Raw genomic sequence first — 11551 nt, 5'->3', positions numbered from 1 at the left:
ACTCTCTACAGGGTGATTTTTTTGTAGCTGAACTCTCTGCAGGGTGATTTGTTTGCAGCTGAACTCTCTACATGATGGTTTCTTTGTAGCTGAACTCTCTACAAGGTGACTTCGTCCAGCTGATCTCTCTACGGGGTGATTTGTTTCTAGCTGAACTCTCTACAGGTGAATTGTTTGCAGCTAAACTCTCTACATGGTGGTTTCTTTGTAGCCGAACTCTCTACAAGGTAACTTATTCTCTACAGGGTGATTTGTTGTAGTTGAATTCTCTACAAGGTCGTTCGTATGAGGCTGAACTCTCCACATGGCGGTTTCTTTGTAGCTGAACTCTCTACAGAGTGATTTATTTGCAGCTGAACTCTCTACATGATGGTTTCTTTGTAACTGAACACTCTACAAGGTGACTTCTTCTAGCTGATCTTTCTACAGGGTGAATTGTTGTAGCTGAACTATCTACAAGGTAACTTCTTCTAGCTGATCTCTATACAGGGTGATTTGTTTGTAGTTGAATTCTGTACAGGTGGTTTCTTTGTAGCTGAACTCTGTACATGATGGTTTCTTTGTAGCTAAACTCTTTACAAGGTGACTTCTTCTAGCTGAACTCTCTACGGGGTAATTTCTTTGTAGCTGAACTCTCTATATGATGGTTTCTTTGTAACTGAACTCTGTACATGGTAACTTCTTCTAGCTGATCTTTCTACTGGGTGATTTGTTTGCAGCTGAACTCTCTACATGGTGGTTTCTTTGTTGCTGAACTCTCTACAAGGTGAATTCTTCTACCTGATCTCTCTACAGGGTGATTTGTTTGTAACTGAACTCTGTAGAAGTGCGTTTTTGTGGGTGATCTCACTGTAGGTTGATTTGTTTGTAGCCAAACTCACTAAAGGGTGATTCTGCTTGTTGCTGAACTCCTTGCATTGTATCTAGTTTCTAGCTGATCTCTCTACAGGGTGATTTGTTTGTAGCTGATCTCTCTACAAGTTGATTTGTGTGTAGCTGATCTCTCTGCAGGTTGATTAATTTGCAGCCGATCTCTCTACAAGGTAATTTGTTTGTAGCTGAACTGTCTATAAAGTGATTCATTTGTAGCTGATCTCTCTGCAGGTTGATTTGTTTTAGCTGAACTCTCTACAGGGTGATTTACTTGTAGCTGAACTCCTTGCATTGTGACTAGTTTCTAGCTGATCTCTCTACAGGGTGATTTGTTTGTAGCTGATCTCTCTACAAGTTGATTTGCGTGTAGCTGATCTTTCTACTGGTTGATTTGTTTGTAGCCGATCTCTCTACAGGGTAATTTGTTTGTAGCTGAACTCTGTACAAGGTGCTTTTTTGTAGGTGATCTCACTGCAGGTTGATTTGTTTGTAGCTGAACTCACTAAAGGGTGATTTGCTTGTAGCTGAACTCCTTACATTGTGTCCAGTTTCTAGCTGATCTCTCTACAGAGTGATTTGTTTGTAGCTGAACTCTCTATAAGGTGATTTATTTGTAGCTGAACTCCTTACATTGTGTGTAGTTTCTAGCTGATCTCTCTACAGGGTGATTTGTTTGTAAATGATCTCTCTACAAGTTGATTTGTGTGTAGTTGATCTCTCTGCAGGTTGATTTGTTTGTAGCCGATCTCTCTATAGGGTAATTTGTTTGTAGCTGAACTCTCTATAAGGTGATTTGTTTGTAGTTGATCTCTCTGCAGGTTGATTTGTTTTAGCTGAACTCTCTACAGGCTGATTTGTTTGTAGCCGATCTCTCTACAGGGTAATTTGTTTGTAGCTGAACTCTCTACAAGTTGATTTGTGTGTTGCTGATCTCTCTGCAGGTTGATTTGTTTGTAGCCGATCTCTCTACAGGGCAATTTGTTTGTAGCTGATCTCTCTACAGGGTGATTTTTTTGTAGCTGACCTCTCTTCAGGGTGATTTGTTTCTAGCTGATCTCTCTACAGGGTGATTTTTTGTAGCTGACCTCTCTTCAGGGTGATTTGTTTCTAGCTGATTGCTCTACAGGTTGATTTGTTTGTAGATGAACTCTCTACAGGGTAATTTGCTTGTAGCTGAACTCCTTACTTTGTGTCTAGTTTGTAGCTGATCTCTCTACAGGGTGATTTGTTTGTAGCTGAACTCCTTACATTGTGTGTAGTTTGTATCTGATCTCTCTACAGGGTGATTTGTTTGTAGCTGATCTCTGTAAAAGTTGATTTGTGTGTATATAGCTGATCTCTCTGCAGGTTGATTTGTTTGTAGCCGATCTCTCTACAGGTAATCTGTTTGTAGCTGAACTCTCTATAAGGTGATTTGTTTGTAGCTGATCTCTCTGCAGATTGATTTGTTTTAGCTGAACTCTCTACAGGGTGATTGCTTGTAGCTGACTCCTTACATTGTGTCTAGTTTCTAGCTGATGTCTCTACAGGGTGATTTTTTGTAGCTGAACTCTCTTCAGGGTGATTTGTTTCTAGCTGATCTCTCTACAGGTAGATTTGTGTTGATTTGTTCATTGCTGATCGCTCTAAAGGTAATTGATTTGTTGCAGTTGAACACCCTGCAAAGTGTTTTGTTTGTAACTGATCACTCTAAAGGGTAATTTGTTTGTAGCTGAACTCTCTCCACAGTGACTTGTGTGTAGCTGAATTCTGTGTAACTGAATTCTCTAGAGAGTGACTTAATTGTAGCTGAATTCTCTACACAGTGCATGACTTGTTTATAGCTGAACTTTCTTCAGTGTGACTTGTAATGTTCTGAATCTCTATAGTGGTATATTTGCTTAACTCTCCACATGGTGACTGTCTTCTTGCTGAACTGTCTATAAGATTAACTGTTTGCAGCTGAACTCCCTACAGAATAACTTGTGATGTAATAAAATTCTATAATGGAGTAAATAAATTAGCCGAATGCTCTATTAGGGTGACTGTTCTATTAGAGTATCTCGATCTCGCATTTGCTACATGGAGTTGGCTTTCGAATCATAACTCAGTGGTTTGTAATCCGATTCTACTGTACTACTGCAAGGACTTTCTATGAAGATTATTCCAGCTATACACCGATTTTCAGCTCATTGCTCTAAGCGGTTTGCCTAGTAGGCGTGAAAACTAATACTTTTTTATTCATAAAAATCGATCGCGTAATTGTGACACAGGTTGGGTTTTGTGTCATATCTCCGTGGTCTTTATCTCGATTCGTTTCAAACCACCAAAAGGCACTCCTACGATGGTTAATCCATCTACATAGCAATTTTCAACTCATTCCATGAAGCGGTTTACCCTGTAGGCGTGACAACAAATCGATCTTGTTTTACGCGAATAATCGGTCATAACTCCTGAACCATTCATTGGATTTGTACCAAAGTTGATGCTAGGATTCGCCTTTGGACTCCCTTTCTGTGTGCCAAATTTCAAGGCGATCGGAGCACGCGTTTGCTTGTTATAGCAATTTTTGCAAGTGTGCGAAAAGACGAAGAAGAAGAAAAAGAAAAAAAAAAACGAAGAAAAAAAAACTAAACTTTGGCAGCTCGTATCTCGGAAATGGCTGGAGCGATTTCCTTCAAATTTGGAATGTAGACTCCCTTGGCTGGCGGGCAACTGTGTAGCAAATTTGGTTCCAATCAGATAAGTAATCACCGAGATACAAGGGTGTGAAAATGACGTTTTCGTTCTTCCTGTCAATATACTCACGGTGTGGCGCGCCGGCTTCTTGGGCCGCACGGCAGTGTGTCTTGATTATTAACACTTTACAGTGACCAGCACTGAAGGTCTACAACAACATGTGCTGCAGCCTTAGGATTACCTAACCTAGTTTCAAGGACTTAGACTTAATGACTTATACTGTAACAGTAGCTGGAAAGGTGTAACAGAAAAGGGGCCAAAGTAAGGAAAAAAATCCCTCCAACCCCAGGAATCGAACTGCAGGTCACCCAATGTCTAGTTTCAACTTTTCAAGGTGGTTTGGGCAAGGAGGCTACTATTTTCTACAACCGTTTGGCAGATCTTTTATCACAGAAGCACAATACGTCTTACAACCAGACACTCTCCTGGATGCGCTGTGCTTTATCATTTTCCCTATTACGTTCCACTGTACTGGCCATTCGTGGGAGCAGAAAGCTGCAGTCAACAGAGCTGCCCGCTGTCTCCACTGAGCTACACTTAGTGGAGAGCCGTATTCTTACTGATTAGAACAATTGTTTTTTTTTTTTTTTGTTTTTGTGTTGTTAAAACGTGTTCATTAATAATAAAAAAATTGAGTATAAAAAAATTTCAAGGGGCCCTTTATGGGGTCTGTGGCCCCTGGCCTGGGGCAAAATGCCCCAGTTGGGCCCTCCCCCCTCCCCCGTGAGCGGCCCTGCCTCACAGTCCTCAGTCTTTGATCATGACCTACTCCACCACCCCTGATATGGACTCTTAATGGTGCTCATGGGAAATACACTCATTTGTGTAATGGTTACAGTTAGATAGAAACTTACACCTTATAGATTATATCGACTCTATGTGTACATAAATACAATAGAATATCTTCATTCTGCTACAACCTGCAATGAATGGTTGAAAAACTGTTCTAGCTTTATACAGTGGAACCTCAGTTATCTGGACCCTACATATCCGGATTCTCGGTTAACTGAACTACGGAAATTACTACTCTATTATAGTAGTGACTGTTCTATTAGGGTAGTTGATAATACTGATAAAAAAAACTTTTCTTGATGGTTATTTATACACAGTTTCAGAGATACAGACTGTGATGGACCACCCCCGGTCCCAAGGGGTTTGAATAATTGAGTATATTACCATATGATTTAAAACAGTGGTGTCAGAGTAAAAGTGAAAGTGGTAAGGCTTGGTCTAGGGGGCTTGGGGGGGGGCATGCCCCTAAGAAAATTTTGAAACTACGCATACTGAGATGTTATCTGGAGGGAGTTTTGGGCTAGAGTAGCTGCTGTGTGAAAGGTCTAACTAGCTGGCCCGACAAGTGTTCATTGTCTGTTCAATGATAAAGCTGGTCAGTGCATGATCAAAAAGTACCTGTTTAACATTTAAAATTTTACCATTTGAGCCTTATTAGTAATAGATAAACTGTAAATATTGTTCCAAAGTAGAAACAAAGTCAAATCTAAACATATCAATAATTATTTTAGAGGCGCTTAATACGGACATGGTCGACATGAAAATGTTATGAGTGAAAAACAGGCTAGATAAGTGTTGTTTCTGTCAGTTGTTACCATTAAATATATGCTAAGTATTCCATGTTCACTAGTTTTAGCTCTATCAAGTTTGAAAGTTTTCAAAATTTCAGCCAAAAAGTGCCTGACCTCACTGGTCGCACCGCACCTACTCTGACGTCGTTGATTTAAAACCACACCATACATATAATGTAATAGATTAGACTCTATATCCTAATTATTTGCTGGCAGATTAAACATTTAGTCCATTTTAGTCATTCAGATTCAGAATATTAGTTTTCATATGCTCATGCATACATGAAAAATGTATGGACTAGTCATTGATGTGTAAAATTATACATGTGTGGATATTATAACTGATGTAATTTTGATGAAATGAAAGTTTCTGCATGAGTACAACAATAATGTGAGTCTAAAATGTGATAATATGTACAACTAAATTTACATGATTTGTTTGTAGCTATCTACAAAACTTTAATCAATGGAACACAGACGTTGCTGATTATTTACATGTGGGTTAAAATTTTATGTACTATTACAATAAATGTGCAGAAGCCAATGGGTACAGATATTATTTATGGATGCAGTATCTTTGAAGTGTCCACAACAACTTTAATATACATCACATCATCTTTGACGTAACTTGGATTATCAAGGATTAACAACTTGGCAAACTCTGGACAACCACTGGCAACATTCATATCTGATTTTGGCCTCTGGAAACTGCTTGATTGTATGTTGGGTTTGAATGTCTGCACCAAATGCTTCTTTTGATCCTGATCAACAAGAATCAAGCTCACTTTGTGCTCAAAGGGCCACTGAAGTAATGGATCATACTCGCCCCTCATCAAAACAAAGAAAATTGAAAGATGTGTTCCTTCTCCAGTCCCATCACCATTAAGATAAGCTCTGATGCACATCTTGTAACCATTTCTTCCTGTGTAGAATGGTGGTGAGTAGATGCTGGTGATTCGACCAATTTTAGCATCACGAATTCTCCTCCTCATTTCTGGTATACGCCAGAGAAAAGCTCCATTGTGTGTACTGGCAAGAGATGCTTGTAATTGTAACTCTAATTCTGAATGATGGACATTCAGGACATTCACAGTTCGTTCAACTTCCAACACCTTTTCCTCAACTTGTTTGATATAATCCAGTGGATAAGAGCTGTTGTCGTTGTATGGGACCATTTCATTGCCCTTTGATGCATATGACGAATAATCTTGTTTCATTTGCTCAATTTCACCATTGAACGCTTCAATTTGAGCACAGCTTTGAGTCATGGAGCTCTTGAAAGTGATAATCTCACTAATCAGTTTGCCATAATTTTGTTCCAAAGTAGAGAGCCTATCATCAGTGACACATACAATGTTACCAACTTGAGATTTGACCACTTTTCCCAATTTGTTTTCCTTCTCTTCCACTCTTGTTGTCAATGTAGTGATTGTTTTGCACAACTCATTGTTGTCCTTCTGTAGTTCTTCATTCTTCCTCTCCAGATCATCACACTTAGTCTCTAGTAGTTCAATTCTACTGGTGACCAGCTGGTAATCATTGGTCATCTTCTCTACTGACTGACTCATCTTGGAGAACTGGACCAGTAATGGTTGTAGGTGACTGGCTAACTTGTTGGTGTTCTGCAGGTGCTCAAAGTATTCCTTGCTATTCGCCTAATGCAATCATAAAATTATGTACATGTATTTACGAGAACACATAAAATAATGTAACCATTGTCTTCATCATAGATACAATAGTATTACCCAGGATGGTCAATTACATGTTTGCCAGGTGTTACATTTCTCTCTGAAATGATTTTCACTATAAACATGTCTACAAATTGACAACCTCATGCAAAAGTATAATTATCTGTTCTCTAACTATATACATATCTAGTTATACGTACTACAAAGCTACTTTGCTACGCATGTAAGCAGCAACATACAGTAGTAAAATTAAAGGCCATAGTTTATCACTATAGCTACACACACGCACACACCTCAAATAATGCTTCATCACTACAAGGGCACTTGATCCAGGTACATTCATTCATCTGATGATCATTAAGCTAAACAGCAACAAAATAATATCAATACAGCAGTACTTAGAGATAATATTACCTTAATTGCTAGCATCTCTTGTTGGCATTGATTACACTTTCTCAGAGCATTAGGACAATTGTCTCCATGTTCCTACAAAATATATACAATATATATAGACATGTAAAGACTTTCAGTAACTGTCACAGTGAAAATCCCTCCCATAGCTATATACTTTCCAGGCTGATTTGTAGCTAATCTACATAATTCCAAAGCAGGGTTTAGCATGATGCCACTATATAATGTGACCTGACTTTGGAAAACCTACCTTTTGGGCACATGCAGCATGAGATGGCTCCATGCTGACTAAAAATTTTCACATTTAACATTGCCAGGTCTGTTTACTAGAGACAGACTTCTGTAGGTGTGTCAAGGCCCATACATCACTCTAGAGGCCCCAATGTTATTGGCTTGGAGTGTTACACAAAGCTATACAAACATGAAATATACCATCAGTCCATCTAGAGCTAGGGACCCGCCGATTATGCTGGCATAATAATGAGCATAATAGGTGCTTAAAAGCATTGAGCATAATGCTAGCATAATAGGCAGAACACTTGTGCATTACCATAAATTCTTGCTTACTAAGTACATATCACAGAAAAAGATTGATATACTCTAATAGAACAGTCAGAGAATAATCAGACATCTGACTGTTCTATTAGAGTATATCGATCTTTTCTGTGACATGCATTTTGACAAGCAAAGATTCAGAGTCTATGCTTCAGAAACTTACTGTTTTCCCATAAAGTGCAAATTTACTAGAAAAACATGGGAATTGAGGTATAAATATTGAGCATAATTTGAGCATAATAGGTAAATATTGAGCATTAATTTAAGCATAATAGGAAAAATTTTGAGCAGTGCAGCATAACATAATAGGTAAAATAATGAGCATAATTGGTGGGTCCCTATCTAGAGCTCCCAGGGGTGTGTATAGTCAGGCCTAGAGTTTGCTATTAGGACCCATACCTATTTTGAACCTGAGGTGTTGTCCACCCTACCACCCCCACCTCCGCCCCTTTGTGAGGACTTGTGATCCAGCTGAACACTCATGAAAATGAAACCTATCAAATTGGTGGGAAATTGTAGATGCTGTCTCTTATACTCTAGATGATCTGTAAATGTCTCCATCTTTATGGAAATTCCACCCATGTATTGCTGGTTAATACCATTTTAAAATACCATTTACCTAAGAATGTAATTGTGCCTAAAAGGTAATTCAGGTCACATATGTTCTATTTAACGTAACCACTGCTTTATAGTCAATCACAACGTCACCATACAAGATAAATGAACCCATTCATTTAGTACATTAGTAGCCACCAGTGTAGCACAAATTCATAGTACAAATTGTATAACGTGAGTATGCAGTACACTCCCACTAAACAGCTAACAAAACATAATTTCTAACAAAGAAGCTTATATGACGTAATAAGAGTGAATAGAAATTCACACAATGAAGGTTTAGATTATTAGGGACATTCTATACATTACATCATACCTCCAAATCCTTAAAATGTAGTGTTGTTCCACAGTCCTTACACTCCACTAGTCTATGTAGGCACTCATTCTTCAAGTGATCTTCTAGTTTAGACAGTAATACTCTATCACCACATCCAGTGTTCCTACACTCCACTGTGATGTACTGACAACTTGACAAGTGTTGATCCTGTAATAGTGGAATTGTGTAAGGTTATCTGTTGACAGAAAATGGACCAACTCACATTGAGATCTTTAAACAATCCTTTCCATTCACATCCCATTTCATGGTTGTGACACTTCACTAGTAATCTATTGATTTCTCTCGCGATGGCATGATCAGGCCATGGCTAATGAAACAATGTTTAGTTAAATGATGTACATGTATGATATGAATTTCAGGGGGTGAACCAAACCTAAATTTGTATTTCAAATTAGTACTGGCCACATCAAGCAAAAACATAGCTATGATGTCGTTTATAGCTCAATTAATGGTATCATTGGTCTCATTACATTAATGAGTTCCTGCTGTAGGTATAACAGGAAGATTTCAAGCTAGCAACATGCATGCACTCTGCACAAGACTATGCATGGCAATAATTTCTTTCAAGTTCTAAAGCTCATGAAAGAAAAAAAAATTCAGACTATATAGCTTACCCCCTGATTATATTTGACACTGAAGTATATAGCTAATTGTTAGATGTTACTTACTTTGTTGTGTATCTCCACTCCAGTAGAATAATCTCTGCTGTCATAGAGATACAAAGTACAGTAGAATAATCTCTGCTGTCATAGAGATACAAAGTACAGTATAATAATCTCTGCTGTCATAGAGATACAAAGTACAGTATAATAATCTCTGCTGTCATAGAGATACAAAGTACAGTAGAATAATCTCTGCTGTCATAGAGATACAAAGTACAGTATAATAATCTCTGCTGTCATAGAGATACAAAGTACAGTAGAATAATCTCTGCTGTCATAGAGATACAAAGTACAGTATAATAATTTACACCATCTAAGTAAATTACACTTGACCATAGTTTACATTACAATGAATGCATGTGACGTCAGTTGATGTCACAGTTGATCACTTAGGTAAACTTCCAGGTAAGATTATCTTAAGCTTTAGCTAGCTATGTCAAGTACATCAGTTGTTATCCATCAATGACATCCCCAACATTAAGTCCTACAATCACAAGCTATAATTGACAAACTAACATGATCCTGAGTGTTAGCAATGCAAGTCGTGACTGCAGCAGGAGAGCTAGCGTGCACTCTCCTTACAGGCAGTATATGGTGGATACATGATTTGATTTAGATTTTTATTAATTTGTGAAAATTCATAGGGGAGAGTAAAAGGCTAAAGGGCCTATAAGAACGCCCCCAAACAAATAATACAACATTTACACGACACACAACACAAACTACAAAAAATAAATATTTACATAACACAAATAACAAAAACAAACTGCAAGAAGTTATATAGCTACTGTAAATGCAAAATGGCAGAACGAAAAACCTTGGTGAATTTACATATGCGTGCATGGATCCGGAAAACCCGAGGGAAAACCGCGTACCGACTTGGCTGCGCGCCTCTAAAGTAAAATCATAGATAATCGTAAATTCTATGGCTAGCTAGATGCAGTTGCTACCGCCGAGTTTCCTAGACTGCCAGTCCATTGCCGCTCATGAGAAGGCAGGGGTGAGATCCGCACGACTATAGCTATCGCTTCGGCATGTATAGCATTCATTGTAATAGTTCACACTTCTGACCTTGCTGCATCTTTAAAGCACTCCTGACAGTATCGTTGTCCAGTCTCACTAGTTTGTATGGGATCCTTTAACACCAGTCGACAATATGTACATTTCAGTCCCTCGTGGATTTCTCCATATTGCAAGTAGAGTTTGTGTCCAGGCATAGTATTATCGGTATTTATCTTGCACTTGTTAATTCGAATTTGCACTCTCCAAAATTCTGTTATATTTATAATAAAACCATAAGAATTTACTGGAGATTTCTAATTATAGCCGGATCATGTGTGCGCCAAGGCGTGACACTTTGTTACATCATCAAAATAACGCATCCGCCTACGAATTTTTTTTAATGCTAATACGAAGGAATCGTGCTAAAAGATAGAGTAGCGCTGGTATAAATAAGTTACTGGGTAAAAGTATATAACATGCTTGCTGCATGGCGAGTTATTCCGCCTAGGGAAGGTTTTTGCAATAGAATGCTCGATACTTTTGCCCTCACTTTTCTCGTAAACTATCGTGAAATTTGAATCCGTAGAAACTTTTTCCCGGTTTTTCCAGACCACGCCTTGGCACGCACAAGGTCTATAGGGCTTACACAACATTACGTATCACCGGAAACTGTATATTGGTGGTGGGTTGGCTTCGGTGTTGTCTTCTGCTCCGTTCAGCTATTGAATGCATTCGAGGTGCGCGTTCATCCATTGGTGCTTACACTAGGCCTCCACCACACCAATGGATTTAGTGCAAGTGGAGTCCCGCTTGTCAGAGTAACATGCTAGCTGCGTTACTCTGCTTTTCCATTGTCTTTTACAGTTGTCCAGCACGCACCTTTCTTTGTGCTGGGCGAGGTGCTGGGGGTGGCAGTCCGTCAAGCCCGGGTGGAAAAAAGGAACTGTATATCATGTGACCTACGTGTGGTCGACGTGCGTAACAATGCATCACGAGTGAAACAGATTCAGGATAGTTCGAAATACCATAGATTATATATTCCTTACCTTAGTGGGGCAAAACATTGATATGCGCATAAGTGTTGCAAGTTAGACTGGGTATGAGAAA

At 38.7% G+C, this 11551-nt stretch overlaps 1 protein-coding gene across 5 annotated transcripts; it reads right to left on the bottom strand.

Annotated features, from left to right (window-relative positions):
* Positions 1–5416: 5416 nt before the first annotated feature.
* Positions 5417–10723, bottom strand: LOC136251143 (TNF receptor-associated factor 3-like). 5 transcript variants are annotated; one of them, XM_066043530.1, is made up of 8 exons: positions 10514–10618; positions 9740–9926; positions 9449–9511; positions 8983–9087; positions 8760–8927; positions 7277–7348; positions 7156–7224; positions 5417–6829 (listed from the first exon to the last, which is right to left on the bottom strand). In XM_066043530.1, exons 2-8 carry the CDS (start codon positions 9776–9778, stop codon positions 5735–5737), a joined length of 1611 nt encoding a protein of 536 aa, XP_065899602.1. In that variant the 5' UTR covers positions 9779–9926; positions 10514–10618; the 3' UTR covers positions 5417–5734. The 5 variants fall into 5 exon arrangements, with proteins under 5 accessions (XP_065899602.1, XP_065899600.1, XP_065899601.1 ...); XM_066043528.1 differs by lacking the exon at positions 9740–9926 and having other exon boundaries at positions 9449–9485; positions 10514–10723; XM_066043529.1 differs by lacking the exon at positions 9740–9926 and having other exon boundaries at positions 9449–9482; positions 10514–10723.
* Between the last annotated feature and the right edge of the window lie 828 nt (positions 10724–11551).

Source organism: Dysidea avara, chromosome 3 (genome assembly GCF_963678975.1).
Source record: "Dysidea avara chromosome 3, odDysAvar1.4, whole genome shotgun sequence".
In the NCBI taxonomy this organism is placed as follows: domain Eukaryota; kingdom Metazoa; phylum Porifera; class Demospongiae; order Dictyoceratida; family Dysideidae; genus Dysidea; species Dysidea avara.
The sequence above is the reverse complement of the archived record's forward strand: the minus strand, read 5'-3'. Positions and strand labels throughout refer to the sequence as shown.

Coding starts and splice junctions, on each gene's coding strand:
- LOC136251143 (XM_066043528.1), bottom strand. CDS start 10,659: ATGCCTGGACACAAACTCTACTTGCAATATGGAGAAATCCACGAGGGA. Junction 9,088..9,448: donor GAGTGGAGATACACAACAAA/GTAAGTAACATC, acceptor TTGTTTCATTAG/CCATGGCCTGATCATGCCAT. Junction 6,830..7,155: donor GTGATGAAGCATTATTTGAG/GTGTGTGCGTGT, acceptor TGATTGCATTAG/GCGAATAGCAAGGAATACTT.